This window comes from Amphibalanus amphitrite, unplaced genomic scaffold (assembly GCF_019059575.1).
Source record: "Amphibalanus amphitrite isolate SeventyFive unplaced genomic scaffold, NRLGWU_Aamphi_draft 000079F_arrow, whole genome shotgun sequence".
Classification (NCBI taxonomy): Eukaryota; Metazoa; Arthropoda; class Thecostraca; order Balanomorpha; family Balanidae; genus Amphibalanus; species Amphibalanus amphitrite.
In genome coordinates, this window is record NW_024881575.1 from 547,313 (window position 1) to 566,277 (window position 18,965).

The window sequence follows — 18,965 nt, forward strand, 5'->3', positions numbered from 1 at the left end:
CGATCGTCTAAAGTCTCCATGGCATCGTCCAGTCTCTCAACACAGGTGCGAGGATACTGCGTGTCAACCGTGACCGTTGACGATCGAGAGTACCAGGAGGTCGAACTGTCCATCCTCCCGGATCTCTGCACGGACGTCATTCTCGGCATGCCGTTCCTCCGAAGACACGAGGGTGTAACCCTGGAGCTCGGTGGCGACGAACCCGAGCTCAGTATCTGCAATCTCGCGCAGATGAAAGTCAGTCAAGCGGCATCCCCGAGGCTCTTCAGCAACCTCACCCCCGACTGCCATCCCATCGCGACCAGAGCACGACACTTCAGCCACGTGGACGAGAAGTTCATCGAGAACGAAGTTCAACGTCTGCTAAACGAGGGCGTCATCGAGCCAAGTCGCTCACCCTGGCGTGCCCAAGTTGTCGTCACACACACGGAGAACAAGAAGAAAAGGATGGTCGTTGACTTCTCTCAGACTATCAACAGATTCACTGAAGACGCGTATCCTCTGCCGAACATCGGCGAGCTCGTCAACAAGGTCGGGAAAAACAGCTTCTTCAGCGTCCTCGACCTCTCCAACGCCTACTACCAAATCGAGATCGACGCATCTGAGAGACCCTACACAGCGTTCCAAGCGGCAGGAAAGCTGTACCAATTCAAGCGAATCCCCATGGGGGTGACGAACGGCGCAGCCGCCTTCCAGCGCGTCATGAATGACATCATCGCGGCCAACAACCTGAAGGAGACCTATGCTTATCTGGACGACCTGACCATCTGTGGCCAGACGAGGGAGGAGCACGATGAGAACCTCCGGCGCTTCTGGGAGGTTGCCGATGCGCTCCACCTCACGCTGAACAGAAGCAAGTGCAAGATCGGCCTGGAGACGGTGAATATCCTCGGGTATTCCATCCAGCGAGGCCAGCTGAGAGCGGACCCCGAACGACTGCGTCCACTTCAAGAGCTGCCGGAACCTCGCGACAAGAAGTCTCTGCAACGGCTCATCGGCCTGTTCGCGTACTACGCCAGATGGATCCCCTCATACTCTGAGAAGATCCGTCCCCTCATCTCTGCATCGTCGTTCCCTCTGAATCCCGACTGCAGAGCGGCTATCCAGCAGCTGAAGAAGGACATCTCACAAGCGGTCGTCGCCGTCATCAGAGATGACGCCCCATTCACCATCGAAACAGACGCTTCCGACGAAGCCATCGCAGCGACTCTTACCCAAGACGAGCGTCCTGTGGCCTTCTTCTCACGCACTCTGAACGAAGCCGAGAAGCGTCACAGCATCGTCGAAAAGGAGGCCTACGCCATCGTGGAGTCTATCAGAAAGTGGAGGCACTTCCTAACCCACCACTTCAACCTGCTCACTAACCAAAGAAGCGTGAGTTTCATGTTCGACAACAAAGTGTCGAGCAAGATCAAGAATGAAAAGATTCTACGCTGGAGAACCGAGCTCTCGCCACTCTCGTACACCATCAAGTACCGACCAGGACGAGAAAACATTCCTGCTGATACGTTCAGCCGCGCCCACTGCGCAGCCGCCTCACATCCGGCCCTGGAGCAGCTGCACGAGTCTCTCGTTCACCCCGGAGTAACGAGGTTGCTGCACTTCGTGCGCAGCAAGAATCTGCCCTACTCCGTGGATGACGTGCGCCGCGTCACCTCCAACTGCCCGGTCTGCTGTCGATGTAAGCCGAACTTCTTCAGGGCCACCTCCGCGAAGCTGGTGAAGGCTACATCTCCATTCGAAAGAATCAACGTGGACTTCAAAGGTCCCCTACCCCCAAGTCCGAACGGCAACCAGTACATCCTCACTATGATCGATGAGTTCTCTCGGTTCCCGTTCGCCTATCCGTGCCGGGACATGACAACCGCCACCGTGATCAAATGCCTCACTCATCTCTTCTCCATCTTCGGGATGCCGGCATACGTGCACTCCGACCGCGGTTCAGCTTTCATGTCAGCTGAGCTTCGATCCTTCCTGACAGGACTGGGGATCGCCACGAGTCGCACGACACCGTACCACCCCGAAGGCAACTCACAATGTGAGCGGCTTAACGGCACCATCTGGCGTGCCGTTCAACTCGCTATGGAGAGCAGGAAGTTGAGCAGAGGACAATGGGACGCCGTCCTGCCTGACGTCTTGCATTCTATCCGGTCTCTGTTGTGCACAGCAACAAATGCCACCCCACACGAAAGGATGTTCTGTTTCCAGCGGCGGTCTGCGACGGGAGCTTCTCTACCGTCCTGGCTCCTCAACCCCGGGCAGGTTCTCTTGAAGAAATACGTCCGCGGAAAGCTTGACCTACCAGTCGAGCCAGTCGAACTCCTGGAGGCGAACCCGCACTACGCTTTCGTGCGCTATCCCGGCGGCAAGGTCGACACGGTCTCTGTGCGAGATCTCGCCCCCGGCGGTTGTGCACAGCAACAAGGAAACGAGAAGGGAGAGGAAGCGGGCGAGCCGGGGTCCCCGGGCATCCGTTCGGAGCCCTCGAGCACGCCGCTCTCGAGCCGCCAGTCCCCGGTGCCCTCAAGTGCGCCGCCATCGTACGAGTCAGAAGCGGTCCCGGGACCCTCAAGCGCGCCGCCACCGAGCGAGTCAGAACCGGCGACCGAAGTGCGTCGGTCTAACCGGACAAGGAAGCCAGTGGTGCGCCTTAACATATAAGAGCGTGTACTGAGGCGCTCATCGAAGCCAGACGTGCGCCTTAGCTTATGCAAACGTGTACACAGACGCCTGTTGCGTTGTTCGTTACGTAGCTGCTCGATTTCTGCCTACTCTTGTCTTTTGTTCGTTACATTGCTGCTCGATTTCTGCCTACTCGTGTCTTTAACACAGCGGGGGAAAATGTGATAAACCACCCATTACTGTCGAATGTGGTGCTCTCGCTAACATCTGTTATTTCTGTTTCGTCCTCAGGTGCACACTCATATCGGTCGAATTTAGTTGAATAAAACCATTGTATTCATACTACAACTTTTGGTACCACACTTGCCCTGTGCCCTTAGTCGTAGCACGTGCCCTCTGCTCAACTTTGGGACACAGTATAAATTGGTTAAAATATGCCCTGAGGTCAACCTTAAACTTGGGTATCATCGGCTTCCTCTCGTCACGGGCAACACCCTCGTGTTTTCCGCGAAGCTCTAGCTCGATCAGCCCCCCCCCCCCCCCCGCCTCCCCCTACACATTAGAAGCTAGAAAACGCCGCACACATGCGATGGTTTTTTGTCAACATTGACTACCGCAAAAAGTAAAAGCGGCCAGCTTAGCCATTTTCGAAGATATCGGGCTAAACATTTTGACAGTGGGTCATCGACTCGGTATGTGTTCAACATGCTCCATTTCCTTTTTTTCTTCAGCACAAATGTAAGTTTTGAAGACCATCACAAAAGCAAATGCTTCGAAAGATGGACAGTGGGCAACGTATCCTGAATTTGCCGTGCTGCATGGAAAGTAGACAGTAGTGTTGATGAGAAAAGGGGTTTTTGGTTCAGATTATTGTGGGTGCAGAATACATTGTCTGCACCCTCTGGAGAAATATTGTGGGTGCAGCTGCACCCTTGCACCCATGGTTCCTACGCTTATGGTAGGTGGCAGCCGCCTCTGACAGCTTCGTAACATGTTACGAAGGTGCCAAAACTACTTCGTAAATGTTCGTATGGTTGCTAAATTCGAATTCAGCTCCAAAAACTGGCCTAGAAACATGTAAAACTCGAAAAAGTGAACCGAGGTCATCAAAGGTCAATGACCTGACCTGACCTTCCGGTGACCTTGACACCCACCCTAATGCATTGGAGCAACATCATATCCCATGTTTGAACGCTTAAAACTACGAAAAGACTGCAAATGCGCGGCTAATGCGAGCCGACATACACCGAATCGCGATTCCGGCCTGTGGTATCGTGATCCTGTGTTGGGAACTTTCCATCATGCCGTGCCTGTGTGCGCCGGGCGGCGCCGGCCGAGTAGCGCGGGCGCGGACTCGAGCGCGCGGACCAATCGGCAGCCGCCACGACCGCGGTGACCCCGCCGAGCTGACCGGCGCGGCGGTCGGGTCAGTCAGTGCGCGCGGTGCGGCCGGTCGAGGCTGATGTGTGCTTTCTTTGCGCTTATTTGAACTCTTTCGTTACGTATTTCATTCTTGCTTTTACGTTAATATACTACATTGGCGACGAGGATCAAGGATTAAGTTAATAGCGCTCAAGATATCAAGATGTATCAGGCACCAGCTCCGCCGGAGTTCCTCTCCAAGCCGGGACAGCGTCCTGGTAACTGGCAGGCGTGGTTCGAGGACTTCATCATGTACGGTGAGGCCAGCGGGTGGTCTGATTGGTCTGACCTCCGCAGGACGGCGTTTCTGTTGACATCTGTCGGTGCAGAGGCACGTCGTCTGTACCGCGCTGCAGTCTCAGTTGACGATGCTGACCTTAAGAGCGAAGGTAGCGTGTCTGATGATCATTCCGGAACGCACCTACGTTTTGATAAGGCCGTAAGCGTTCTCAAGAAACTGTTTGCCAGTGACGCTGATGTTCGTTCGGCACGTTTGCAGTTTCGACAGATTAAGCAGCGTCATGGAGAGTCCAATGTCATCTTTCTGGCAAACCTGAGGGAGGCAGTCGCAAAATGTAATTTTGGGGAACTGACTGATGAAATGCTGCGCGATGCTTTCATTGAAGGATGCATGTCTGATCCGTTACGTGACAAACTGATCATGACTGACCGACTGACCCTCTCCCAACTGGAGGAACTGGCCGCCGCGCACGATCGTGGTCTGCAGCGGAAGGCCTTGCTGCAGGGCACCGTGAGCTCTCAGTCACCAGCACCAGTGGAGGTCGCGTTCGCCGGACGCCGGAACAGCGCCTCAGCGCGGAGGACACCACAGAAACAGCTTGCAGGTGGGAAGTCTGGGACATGTCGGGCGTGTGGTATGAAGGGCCACTGGGCTAAGGATAAAGTCTGTCGAGCCAAGTCTCAGAAGTGTTGGAAGTGTGGGTCTGTGGGCCACTTCAGCAACTGTTGTCCCAACCAGAGTAAGAGTGTCGATGCTGTGCAAATTCTGTCAGTGTCTGCCCAAGATGTCAATGCTGTTCGTGAGGTGCCATGTCCGTACTACACCGTGACCATCAACAGACACCCAGTGAGGATGCTAGTCGACACCGGTTCTGCGGTAAGCATCATTCCAGCGAGGCTCTACCACCAGAACTTCAGCAGCGTTCAGCTGCGGCCAGCTGGTCCGCTGTCTCAGTGGAACGGCAGCGGCATCAACGTCCTGGGGAAGATGACGGTGACCGTCCGTGGACCTGACTCTGGAGAGGTGCTCGCAGACATCTACGTCGCGGTGGGACAGCTGCCACTCATGGGCAGGGACCTGCAGCAGCAGCTGGCACTGACCGTGCGTCACGGCAACGTGGTCTGTCAGGTGAGCAGTCAGGTGCTGCCAGCGATCAGAGGGTACGTGCACAAGGTACGTCTTCGACCTGACGCCGTCCCCGTGCAGCTGCCGCTGAGGACAATGCCGTACGCTCTGAGAGATGAGGTAGGTGCCCATCTGGAGGACTTGGAGCGGCAGGGTATCATTGAGCGAGTGGATCGTGCTGCATCTCCATGGCTCTCACCGATCGTAGCCATCCGTAAAAGGGGAGGTAAAGGTCTACGGATTTGCCTCGACTTGTCTGAGGTGAACAGAGCTGTCATCTCAAATGGTCATCCAATTCCTGACATGCAGGAGATGCTGGAGAAGCTGCGTGGTGCGAAGTGCATGTCGACTCTAGACATGAAGTCGGCGTACCACCAGTTGGAGCTCCACGAGTCGTCCAGGGACCTGACGGCGTTCATCCACGACGGCCAGACCTGGAGGTATCGAAGATGCTGCTTTGGGTTGAAGAGCATGCCGCAATGCTTCCAGAAGCTGATGGAGTGTGTGCTGACCGGTGTGCCAGGGGTGCATGTGTACCTCGACGATGTGATCGTCACTGGGTGCAGCCGGCAAGAGCACGATGACCACCTCCAACAGGTTCTTCGGCGACTGGAGGACCACAACATCACGCTGAACCGTCAGAAGTGCAAGATCGGAGTGACGTCGGTGGACTTCCTGGGTTTCACCGTGACTGACGGCAGGATCTCCGTGTCGTCTGAGCGCGTCCAGGGCTTGCGTAGCCTGGCGGTGCCGAAGTCGAAGAAGGAGCTGCAGGCTGTGCTGGGTTCCCTGGGCTTCTACTGTAAGTTTGTTCCAGGTTACAGTACCCGCGTCGAGTCTCTCAGACGCCAGCTGAGGAAGGATGCTCCAGAGTTCGCCTGGACTCCAGAGATGGATGCGGCGTTCAACGACGTCCGGCAGGCGATCCTCGACTCTGACGCCCTGTCGATGTTCGACCCCAGCCTGCCGACCGTTGTCACGACGGACGCCAGTGATGTCGGCTTGGGAGCCGTCTTGAGCCAGGTACATCCTGAGGGCGAGAGAGTCGTCGCCTTCGCTTCGTCCACGCTCAACGCTGCACAACGGAGGTACAGTGTCACAGAGCGTGAGGGGTTAGCGTGCGTCTGGGCCTGTGAAAAATGGCACAAATATCTGTGGGGTCAAGAGTTTGTGCTACGTACCGATCATGCTGCCTTGAAATCGCTGTTGACTGTCAGGGGTGTTGGTCGTGCCGGCATGAGGATGTCTCGCTGGGCGGTGCGCCTGATGAACTACTCGTTTGCAGTGGAACACGTCAAGGGCCAGCTGAACCCGTCTGACGGCCTCTCCAGACTGCCGGGACCGGAGCAAGAGGTCGAGGATGACGAGTCCGAGCTGGTGGCCTGCCTCGCCGACGAGACGTCAGCCGTCAGCCGTGAGGAGCTAGCAGTAGCGGGACGGGAAGACGCTGAGGTAAGGGCCCTGATGGACCAGATCCCTCGGGAGTGGCCCCGTCGCTTCAGTGATGTTGATGACGTCCTCAGGCCGTATTTCCGCTGTAAGCAGGAGCTAGCTATCGACGGTGAGCTGGTTTTGCGTGGTGAACGGATCGTGGTTCCCACAGTGCTCAGACCTCGGTTGCTGACGCTGGCGCATGAATCCCACCAGGGCATCGTCCGGACCAAACAGCGGCTTCGAGCGCTGTTCTGGTGGCCCGGAATGGACGCAGCGGTGGAGACGACCATCAAGGAGTGCCCAGCCTGCATCGTGGCCGACAAGACGGCGAAGACGAGGTTCGCACCGCTCAGTCCTGTTCCCCTGCCAGCTGCAGCCTGGGATAAGGTGGGACTTGACTTCATCGGCCCGATGACAGGACCACCAAATCAAAGGTATGCGATAGTCCTCGTAGACTATTACTCGAAATGGCCAGAGATGGCGTTTGTCCGTGAACCGTCAAGTGATGCTGTCATTGACTTTCTGCTGACTGTGACGTCACGGGAGGGATGGCCAAGGGAGGTTGTCACTGATAACGGTACTCACTTCACATCTGTGAAGTTTGGACAGTTTCTGAAGAAGCATGGTGTCAAGCATGTCAGAGTGTCACCGTATCACCCTGCAGGTAGCGGTGCTGTAGAGCGTTTGAATCGTGACATCAAATCTGCTCTCCAGATGGCGGACCAGCAGTCGGTGGACCGCCGACAGTACCTGCAGTCCTACCTCCGCACGTACCGAGCGACGCCGCACGGAACGACCGGCCGGAGCCCGTCCGAGCTGCTCCACGGCCGGCAGATGCGGACGGACCTGGACAGCGCAGTCGCACCGGAAGGTGGCAGCACCGGAGACGCCGCCTTGCGACAACGGGTCAGCCGAAAGCAGCGCCAGATGAAGCGACACTTCGACACCAGGAAGCGGGTCTGTGCACCGACCATCCAGGTGGGAGACTGGGTCCGGTATCGGGTGATGCCGCGGCCACGTAAAGGACGCCCGCGTTTCTCGTCACCGTGTCGTGTAACTGCTCGTCGTGGACCTGCTTCGTATGAGCTGGAGGGTGGAGTGCGTGTCCACGCGGAGCGCCTGTCTCGCTGCTCACCACCCGATCTTCCCAGGTCTGCACCGTCTCCTGAGTGCACTGGAGTACCGGAGGCCGAGGTGGACCTGCCCTGTCAGCCAGTCACCGACTCTGCTGCGTCGTCGACCGTCGGGCTGCGACGGCGAGCGCCAATCGCAGTCGACGCCGCTGCCAGCGCTGCCGCTGGTGACGTGACGTCGGAGCAGTCGTCCGTCGCCGGAGCAGCCGCAGCGCCTAGCCTGCCTCGCGACGCTGGCGATGGTGCTGTTCATCGTGCTGGAGGAGATCACCAGGCGGAAACCGGGACGACGACGACCGAGCGTGCGGGTGACGAGTCGGCGTCATCTTCGGAGCCGGCTTCGCCGTATCGAACGCGTAGTGGACGTGTCGTACGTGCGCCGGATCGCTTTGTTTAAGGGGGGAGAAAAGTGTGGTATCGTGATCCTGTGTTGGGAACTTTCCATCATGCCGTGCCTGTGTGCGCCGGGCGGCGCCGGCCGAGTAGCGCGGGCGCGGACTCGAGCGCGCGGACCAATCGGCAGCCGCCACGACCGCGGTGACCCCGCCGAGCTGACCGGCGCGGCGGTCGGGTCAGTCAGTGCGCGCGGTGCGGCCGGTCGAGGCTGATGTGTGCTTTCTTTGCGCTTATTTGAACTCTTTCGTTACGTATTTCATTCTTGCTTTTACGTTAATATACTACACGGCCAAACAAACATGGTCTCGAAAAGTAGGTCACAGGTCAAAGGTCATTAGGGTCAGGGTCATGAAAATTTTAGGGTAGGTGTAAAATTGATTAACGCGAGGGTACTGAAAGTTTCGTCGCGATCGGCCGCTTTTTATGCGAGTTATTCGCGAAAACCCGAGGGGGGGTCCGTTCGATCCCCCCCCCCCCTATACGGGCGAGGGTTAAGTCACATATCAGTTACTACTGGATACCTTCCCGATTCAAATCAATAACATTTTAATTATACATTATTTGATAAACAAGCTGGCTACTGCTTTGACTAAGGCGAGGGTAATCAACCATTTAACAAAGATATGGAGCATACTCGTATATGAGTACCTACCTACCATTGCCAGCTGACAGCTCCACGCTTCTCTTCCAGTATGCCGATGCGTCGAAAAACTATCGATCTAAAAACTATAGCGTTAACATATACCTAACACAACATGTCGTTATAAGTTGCATCGCAGTGCATATTGCAACGCGCCGCAACCGCCTATCTCACCACTTACGACAGACTGAGTAAGCGTTACAATTGCTAGAAAAAAAGGCAGTCATCGCGTAGAAAGCTCGTGGGGAAAGTCTCATCGATGCAAACCCTGCGATAGTCCCGTTAGTCGGCGCTGTGATCCCGACTAGCACAATTCGGGACCGCCAGCTCTGCGTCTGTGTGACCCTCAGTCCAGCCGGCCGCCGGCTGCCTTCTTACGGTGTCGGCTGCTGTCAATGTGCTGCTGCCACGAGACGGCCCCCGAGCACTGCACCCCGCAGGGGCCGCAGTGGAAGGGGGAGGCCGCTACCGCCGCCGCGCCGCTCCCCAGCCCCGGGGGCTGAGCAGGGAGTCCCGGGGCTGAGGGAGGAGTCGAGCCCGCCGTCTGAGCCAGGATCGGGATCACTGGAGGCGGCAGATTCGTCTGGGTCGAGGCCGTGGCCAGGTGCGAAGTGGCAGCGGGTGCTCCAGGGGCTGGGCCGCCTGTCTGCTGTGTCGGAAGGGCTGTCTGCTGGGTCGGGGCGGCTGTCTCCAGTACCTGGTCTACTGTCTGCTGGGCTGGTCGGACCGGGCCGGCTGTGTGCTGCGCCGGCTGTGCTGTCTGCTTTACCGGCTGTGCTGTCTGCTGCGCCGGCTGGGCAGCCTGCTTTACCGGCTGTGCTGTCTGCTGCGCCGGCCCGGCCGTCTGCTGCGCCGGCCGGGCTGTCTGCTGTCCCGTTCTGACCAGACCTCCTGTCTGCAGGCAACGCACCAGGTGCCGGCCACTCTGCAGGTGCTGGCTCCACGGCACGGGACCCGAGCACTGCAGCTGACACGCCGCGCAGAAAAACTCGCTGGCAGCCGCCGCCCCCTCCGTCCGGCCGCCGACACTGCCGATACGGGCAAACATTGCGGTAATACATTGTCGCGTTCACGCAGGATAGCAAGTACAGACAGAATAACGTCATAGTAGTAGGCATAGCAACGAGGCGAGAGCGAGAGCATATGCTACAGAGGCGGGTGCATGTATGCGTCAACAAATGCACCCAGCTGCTCGTATATGCAAATGCTACCATACATGTGCCTGTTGGATAAATACAGGCTACGCTTATCGTACTCGTAGTGCGACAAATACTAAGCAACGTTTCTATTGCAAGGGTGGCGCCGGACTGCTCACCTAAGTGTTGGTACAGCTAACTGAGTCGAGAACAGTACGACTACAGGATTATTACAAAGTGAGTTGTCAGTATGTTGGACACCGGACAGCTCACCTTGTGTGGACCGTGTGCTTGGCGTGCTGGATGCCGGCCAAGTGCTGCTGCCAGGACTGCTCACTGTTGCAGGTGACAGCACACAACGAGCACCGGAAAGGCGCCGATTCCGCCATAGCCTTCTGCGGGGCACAAAACACAAAATATTTGTCAGAAATGAAGCATCACACGCTGGAAGAAGAGGCAGCTGGGCTACAGTTGACTACACGACAATGACGTTCAATTTCTCATACGCAACCAGTTGACTGGAATGGTAGACTGTGCCGCATCACACATGTTGGGTAACACAGCTTGACCCTGTGACCCTATGGTCACCAGACATGCTTAACCCGGCGGCCGCTGGGCCTCCGCGCCACACGCCGGCCGCTGGGGGGGGGGCATATAGTTGCCCCCCCCCCCTTTACTTCTCCGACGATATCGTCGCAACGCGAAGAGATAGAGAAACGAAACTTTGCACACATCTTTCCGAATAGGTACCTAGCGGAAGTTGTGTCCAAATTTGGTGTCGATCCCATTTGAAATGACGTCACAGTGACGTCATAAGTGAAATTATAGATTTGCCACTCTCGTATTCCTCACGATACATCAGATATATGGGACCGAATATAAAGGGTCGATTATTGGTCAAAAACTAGATGGAAGTGTATTTAGATGTTTTAGGATGACAGCAGGTGCTGTCTAGTTCATTTACAGTTGAGTTTCATGCTCAGCGTCATCAGAAACGGTCCATATCGGAAAACGACAAAACTTTATGACGTCACTGTGACGTCATCTTAGGTGCTACAACCACCAAACTTTCCTCATACATTGCCTAGTTATTCATTTGAAGCTATGCCAAGTTTCACGTTCATAGCTCATCAAATTTCGGAGATATTTCACAAAACGTAAAGGGGGGGGCAACTTTATGCCCCCCCCCCCCCAGCGGCTCGTGGGTTAATGTCGCGCTAATCGGCATAACCTAACGTTTCAGTCAACTGATACCTTGTTTGGAGTGGAACATCATTCTGTGTACGCATTCGACCTACAACGGGCTCGATACCGGTATTTCACTCATCAAAGTCTAACATTAATGATAAATAAGCTTCGTGAAATTTAACGCATTTCGTTTCTTCTTCTTTCTTTTTTTGGCTATCTAGATTATTCATTTGATTCTCTTCTAGTGCTTTCCAAGAAAATTGCTTTCCTTATTGCATTGTGGGTCTTAACTCTTAACCCGCGCGGGGCTGGGGTCTCCAGCCGAACGCGCGGGGCTGGGGGGGGGGGTAAATTTTACCCCCCCCCCCCCTGTTATCTCCCGAACTAATAGTCCGATTTGAAAAATTCAAACGCCAATCGAAAGATCTCATCACGAACAACTAAAAACATGTACTTAATTTTAAGTTTGAGGTCAAGGTCAAGGTCAGGTCAAGGGTACAAATTGCAAGTTCCTACAGTATCGGCCTTGCACCGTAGTTGCCGAAGAATGGAGTCATGGACTGAGACTGATCGCCCAAAACGTGTTCTTAGGCTACCAAGACAATATTCGTTGCATCCAATATCATTCAGAGGTCAAGATCAAGGTCAGGTCAGGTCAGGTCAGGTCACCAAAAACAAAATATAGAAAAGGGCATGTGCGACGCATGTTTTATGGGTCATTTTACACATAGAATTAAATAGGCACACTCAATAAGTGATATGGACCACCTCTGGATGAATTTCAGGTCGAGGTCAGGTCAAGGTCAGGTCAAGTGAGGTCAAATTTTGAAGTTGGTTGTTAAGGCCTAAAAAGGTGTCTATCTGATGCAGTTTTTTCACGGCGAATCGAACGGTGCTATTTTTGTTTCCGTACGAGGTCTAGAACTTCCAAAAAAAGTCATTTTTCAAAAATTTTGTGTGTCGTGACGTCATACAATTTTGAATAACTCCCACATTTTTTAGCCGATTCTTCTAAAACTTGGTATGTAGGTGCACATAGACCACTTCTCTCAGATATATTCCGATTTTTTCGATGCACTCAAAATTTTGGATTTATAGCTATTTTCCCAAAAAAGTCAGTTTTTTGAAAAAATTTGGACCAAAATCCAAAATTTTCAACAAACCGAGATAGCCATTTGATAGACAAAGTAGAATTACGTATATCCTTTTTGGTTACGTCTTGATTCATTTAAAAATGAAGATGTTAGCGGCGTTTGAACTTTTGCCGTTTTTGAGGCGAAAATGGCGAACATGACGTCACTAAAACGTCAATTTCTCAAAAAATTTCCTACGGATTTCGCTCAAATTTTCAGGGAACGTGTCAAAATGATGTAAGAAAAAATACTGAAAAAATACTGCGCGCCGCCGTTTTTGAGATATTGCAAAAATTCGCGAGGGGGGTAAAATTTACCACCCCCCCCAGCCCCGCGCGGGTTAATATTCGACAATACGACGGACGACGACAATGCGACGACAATACAATTATAAGAGGGAGGGCAACCGAATGGACCCCCTGTTTTTTTTTCGCAAATACCTCGCGCAACAAACAGACTGCGACAAAGCTTTCAGAACCCCGGCGTTGATCAATTTTACACCTATCCTGAAAATTTCATGACCCTGCCCCAAATGACTGAACTGTGACCTCTTTCTCGAGACCATGCTTGGCCGAAATCGCGATTCGGCGTATGTCGGCTCACATTATAATGTGAGCCGATAGATAATTATCTATCCGGCCATTTTCAGAATTTGTGTGGTTTGTAAACGTTCAAACATGCTCAGTGATGTATGGTGCAGTCCCACGCAGTATGGTGGGTGTCAAGGTCACGTGAAGGTCAGGTCAAGGTCATTAGCTTCTGATGACCTTGGCTCACTTTTTTCGAGATTTAGGTAGGTACATGTTTCTAGAGCAGTTTTTTTAAGATGATTTCGAATTTACCATTGCATTGGAACATTTGCGAAGTAGTTTTGGTCATTGCTGCCTTCGTAACATGTTACGAAGCTGCCGGTGGTGGTTGACACCTTCTTTGGAAAGCCAGCAGAACGCCTGCTGGTTGATCTGACCCGACCTAGCCTGAATGCCTGAAGACAGCATCTGTGATCAAGACTAACATGAAACTCGTGATCAGCATTACGAAAAAAAAAATCCATCACAACCTCACTTGACGAAGTTCCAGCAGGTCCCGATTTTCCCGACTTTTGGGTAATTGACCTGACCTGGAAGGTCAACCAATGATCTAGGACCTTTAACTTGGTACCATTGGCTTCCTTTCGTTACGGGCAACAGCATCGTTTTTTTCTGTGAGGCCCTAGCCCGATCAGGGGCCAAACGGCTGCCCCCCCCCCCGTGCCTAGTACGCTAGCGACTGGCAAAACACCAATACGATACGGGCGAGGGTAAATGAGGCCCGATTATGCCACAGCCCGACCCCTGGCGTGGGTTGACCTGCAGCCTCAACCAATCGTTTCGCATTTGTGATTGCACAAACATACCTACCTTATTTACACGAGAAGCAGCTGTCGTTGACGGGCTGTCGTTCCAGCTGCGCACTGCACTGTGGCGAGTTGTTGGCCGGACTGCTGTGGCGACTTGCAGTGTCTCCCGTACCGCGCTGTGTTGACGCGCCGTGTCACCCGAGGCCGAGCTGAACACACTCTGACGGGCCGAGCACGGCCATCGCGGTCGACGTCCCGCGTCACAACACCGGGAAGACCTGGCGGGGGACCCCCGGGCCGCCCACGCTGATATGGTCACCGCATCGGCAACACTCGCCGACCGCCGCGCCGTACCGGTGAGTGGCCCGACCGACCGACCGACCGACCGACCGCCCGACCGCCGAGGCCTGACGACGGACCGCCGACGGGGATTAGCGGGGAACGCCCGAGGTCAGTCCTGCCGATATCAGTTATCACCGGCTGTCATGTTTAGTGATGGCTTTAGTCATCCGAGGTGATATTTGTTTCGATGTTTAGGTGCTTGCACTTAATAGCAATGTGTATTGACTCATGACTGTCGAACTGATTCAAACTAGAGTAACTTTAAGTAATTGTTTTTGAATAACCTCTTTACAAAATTTACCGTTTTACATTCACGTATACCTATTTTGTTAATCAATTTTCAGCCACAATCATTTCCACATCAGTAGGTACCAATATACGGCATTTGGTATGGTGAAAGTCCGTAACCAAATACATATAAGGTTTACAAAAATACATAGGGTAGTGTGGGGTAATTTGAACATATTTTTACGTCTTCTCCGTTGTACCAAATTCCAACTCAACCCTGGATGAAGAAAAACTGCTTCAGTAGCGCAAGTGTCACTTGCTTTCACCATGCAAGCCTCATTTTTGGACGAGCCGAGCATACCTTGAATAGCATAGCCTCACTTCTTCACCAAGTCACAGTGTGTTCAAATTGCCCCACCGTGGGGTAATTTGAACATACTGCCTTTACCTGTCATAAAAACGATAGTCTCGCCAGCACCGATGTTGTTTGACCCATAAACAAATAGGCAGAACAATTCTAAACATACCTTCACTTGAAAAATCAACACAACAACAAAAATAACAGTTGCAGAGTATCAATATCTGCACGCTGCACACCGGTCAGTTGACAGAATTCGCCTCTCTTCAATTAACAGAACGTCTATCATTTTTGTTCGATAAAAACTCTCCCAACCTTACTGCATCTGTTATAGTGGTGCCAATCGAAACCTGGACATTTGGAGTTCTGATTTTGTCCCATGTCCAATTCGGCATTGGTTGGACAAGGGTAGCAGACTGGACAACATTGGACGATGGCTTGCTACACTTCAGCGCTTTTTATAAAGTAATCGTGCATAGCATTGATTGGCGAATGGAAAGCTTGTTAAGGTCTCAATATAGGTAATGAACACTTTTCGGCTGGTAAAATTAAATTAAGCAATTTAAATGACAGTTTTGAGTGTTCATTAATGCGTAATTTTCGGACATATTTGGACAATGGCTGACTTTAACATTTTTGAATGCAAATCATCGAAAATGCCGGACATTAGACGGATATTAGACGTAAATTTTATAAAACTGACATCACTTATCTGCTACTGCTTTGGGTCGAAAATATTGACAAAAAAAAACTGGGAGCGTTGTTTTTTCGGAGCTATCCCTGTCTTCATTGAAATTCTCACACTATGTTCAAATTACCCCACGCTAAAAGTTGTTTTGCCATATTTAAAAACAGGTTTCAAAAGCAAATTTCTTGGATTGAAGGCACTGATTAGGTCATTGTACAACAAAAGCCGTTGCGTACTAGGCGCTAGAAATGCAAGATTTTGCGCTGCAATGAAGTTGCAATGACGTGTTTTTAGGCGTTTTTACTTGCGAAATTGATTTTTTACAGTGTGCGTCAACATCTTCATTCCTTGAAACTTTAAACCCCGCGTTCATATGATAGCCCTTTTAGTTACGATAATTTCCTTCATTGGTCTTATTGTCATGCCACTTATGGATTTTCCTCAATTTTGTGTTTTTCACATTATGTTCAAATTGCCCCACATGTTCAAATTACCCCACCCTACCCTAGGTACGCGATTATAACAGATTGATTCTGAAAGGTTATTCAAAGCAATTCGGATGAATGACCTCTCACATTCGATAAGCACTTAACGATGCAAATTATACCTATTCATTGGTTGGGATGTGTATGTTGCAATATGTGAGACATCGTAAGTGTTTGGTCAGTAATGCAACCCATAAGCCTACACCCGGAGGCTTTGCTTTTTGAATGTTAAGCGTTAATAATTCAGAATTGAATAACCGCGCTCCATGTTTGATGTAACGCAGGCAATGCAATGCAGTGACAATTTACATGATGTGGCGTGTTTTGGGTATGTGTAATGTGTAGCGTGCAGTGTGCACTGCGCATTATCGAACCCTTTGCACGTTCCAAGGCACTGCATTACAAGTAGGTAAGTATTTTTTTTTTAACCCTCGCCCTGGCAGGGCATTTTTCATAACACGGCCTGGCAGGGGGGGGGGGTCGATGCGACCCCCCCCTCGCGATTGGCTCCTATGGCACCTAGAAACACCAAATTTGGTAGGTAGGTGGGCCCCCCGGAGTTCTCGCCCCTGTGCAAATTTGGTTGCTCTAGGTCAATATTTAGGGGGGGGGGGGTTTGGGGGGTATAAATGTAAAAATTTCGCTAAAAACAGGTCAAAAGTTTTTCGCTTATAACTTTTGATCTAAGTAAGATAGAGCAAAAAGAAAAGCACCAGTGAACTCAGCACGTCAAGGCGCGTCGAATGATATACTTTTTAGCTTGCTTAAGTGTACTTAAAGTTTTTCTTAAATTTTAAGTAAACTTAACTTAATAAATTAGGTTTAAGTTAACCAAATTGCATCATATCGCATATCATTTGATTCGACTGATCACCAGGAACACAATGATACCATTTTTTTAAGCTCTAGCGTCATTATGTGCCAAGTTATTGGCAAAAACGTCATTTGACCTCAGTTGACCTCATTTGACCTGACCCATGGATAAGTACACCAAACAAAGAAACACCAAGTGACCTGATGTTAAGTACCGTGGTTTCAAAGCACAAAAAAGATCAAACAAAGCGGATATCTCCAGTATTTTCCGAATTTAGTATTTTCCCATAGGCTTAACATTACGACGTAATGACCTTTAACTGACCTCAGGTCAGTGACCTAAAAAAAACGGACTATATGTTACACAACTCGGTGAACTTAGCACATCCTGAAAGTTTGAAGGAAATCAGTCGAAAACTGTGAGTTGGACAGGTGTAAAAAGAAAATTGAAATTTGACCATGACCTTGTACCGGTTTTTCTGACCTGGTGACCTGACCCAAGGTCACCCGGACCTGAAATTTTCAGGTCATATGTAAAAAGGTTGCCCCATAGACTGTGCCAAATTTGGCGGCGCTGCGCGCCGCCGTTTTTACGCTATCTTCGAAAAACCTTAGGGGGGGGTCGCATCGACCCCCCTGCCAGGGCGAGGGTTAATAGCATGCAGAAATAATAACAGGTGTTGACGCAGCAGCCGTCTTTTGCTTTTTTAACAAACTCGTCCAAAACAGGGATATGTCCTTAGCTTCAACAAAATCTGACTTTGAAAGGTCAACGGACGAAATATCGTTAACCTTCACCGGACCTATTGGTTTTCTACATACCTACATACGCGCCGGCCGAGGGGGGGGGGGGGCTACGACCATCACCGTTTCGCCCCTGGTAGAGCTAGCGCGTTGCAGAAAAAACGAGCGTGTGCGCCGTTACAAGACGCAGAGATTGATACCCGATTTTAAGGTCCTAGGTCAACCGGTGACCTCTGAGGTCAGGTCAAGTGTCCCAGGGTACGGTTCAGTTTTGGTGAATAACTTGGCAAAAAACGGCCACAGAGCCGCGATTTTGGCAGCATCGTGTTCGCCTCGCTCAGGTGCGTCGAATGATATATGTACTTTTTGTTTGGGTGAGGTCAACTTAGGATATTGACCTCAGGTCACGGTCAGGTCAGCGCCCCCAGGTCACGAAATTGGTCAAAGGAGGTCATGTCGCATATCATTCTATTTGGCAGGTCTTTCTGAGTCTATTGGTGGCTTTCCCGACTCGCTAGCTCAATTTGATCGGCAGTTATTGAAGAAGAACTAATATGACCTTGATGACGTCATAAATGACGTCACGCAAGGTCAGCATTGCAAAAGTGACGCATCTTACCTTGCAAGGAGTGCATGAAATCACGATTCTGTGTGCTTGAGATAGTTGGAGATCGTTCCCGGCGCCAGAATAGCAGTTTTCATTTTTTCAATTGACTTATAGGCAGGGCTGCGGAGTCGATGGATTTTCGGCGACTCCGACTCCGACTCCGACTCCGGCTTTGAAAAACCAGCTCCGACTCCGACTCCGACTCCGGGCAGAATTGTCGACTCCGACCGACTCCAACTCCCGACTCCGGCTCCGCAGACCTAGCAGGGCTGCGGAGTCGACAAATTTCGGTGACTCCGACTCCGACTCCGGCTCGGGTTTTTAAAATCGACTCCGACTCCGACTCCGACTCCGGTCACAACTGTCGACTCCGACCAACTCCGACTCCGACTCCGACTCCGACTCCGCAGCCCTGCTTATAGGTAATGGTGAGGTCACGAAAATGACCTGACCTCATATGACCTTAAGGAAAAATCAGAGATGTACAAGTAGTGAGACTCGTAATATATACTAGATCCTGCAAGTTTCATTTCCCTGTGAAAGCTCCTCTGGCAGTGAGGGCGTTGCGAAGTTGCGACATCTAAAGACCGTGCAGAGGTTCACTTATGACGTCATAGGTCAGTGACCTGACCTGACCCGAAAATGCGGTTGGTGTCAAAAGATCCGGCTTGAATCAAAGGTCAGGTATGCCAAGTTTCAGCTCTCTATCGCCAGCGTGTTCGGAGCTATCGCGAAAAAAATCTGTGGGGGGGGGGGGGGCGGCACCCGCCCCGCCCCCCCCCCTCGGCCGGCGAGGGTTAAGCAAACAGGTGTAGGGTATGACTTTGAGCCATGCAACGTTAACTCCGACTCAGACTCCGCGCACTACTGTCGACTCCGACCGTCTCCAAC

The 18,965-nt window shown here is 52.0% G+C and overlaps 1 protein-coding gene across 1 annotated transcript; it reads right to left on the reverse strand.

The window, feature by feature from the left end:
- Positions 1–8,863: 8,863 nt before the first annotated feature.
- Positions 8,864–14,103, reverse strand: LOC122379518 (zinc finger RNA-binding protein 2-like). The gene is made up of 3 exons (XM_043361793.1): positions 13,871–14,103; positions 10,423–10,544; positions 8,864–10,041 (listed from the first exon to the last, which is right to left on the reverse strand). The coding sequence occupies exons 2-3, from the start codon at positions 10,536–10,538 to the stop codon at positions 9,360–9,362; spliced, it is 798 nt and encodes a 265-aa protein (XP_043217728.1). The 5' UTR covers positions 10,539–10,544; positions 13,871–14,103; the 3' UTR covers positions 8,864–9,359.
- Between the last annotated feature and the right edge of the window lie 4,862 nt (positions 14,104–18,965).

Excerpts from the sequence above, each read along its gene's own strand:
- LOC122379518 (XM_043361793.1), bottom strand. The coding sequence starts at position 10,538 with ATGGCGGAATCGGCGCCTTTCCGGTGCTCGTTGTGTGCTGTCACCTGC. Across the intron at positions 10,042-10,422 it reads AAGCACACGGTCCACACAAG|TGTCGGCGGCCGGACGGAGG; the intron begins GTGAGCTGTCCG and ends CCGTATCGGCAG.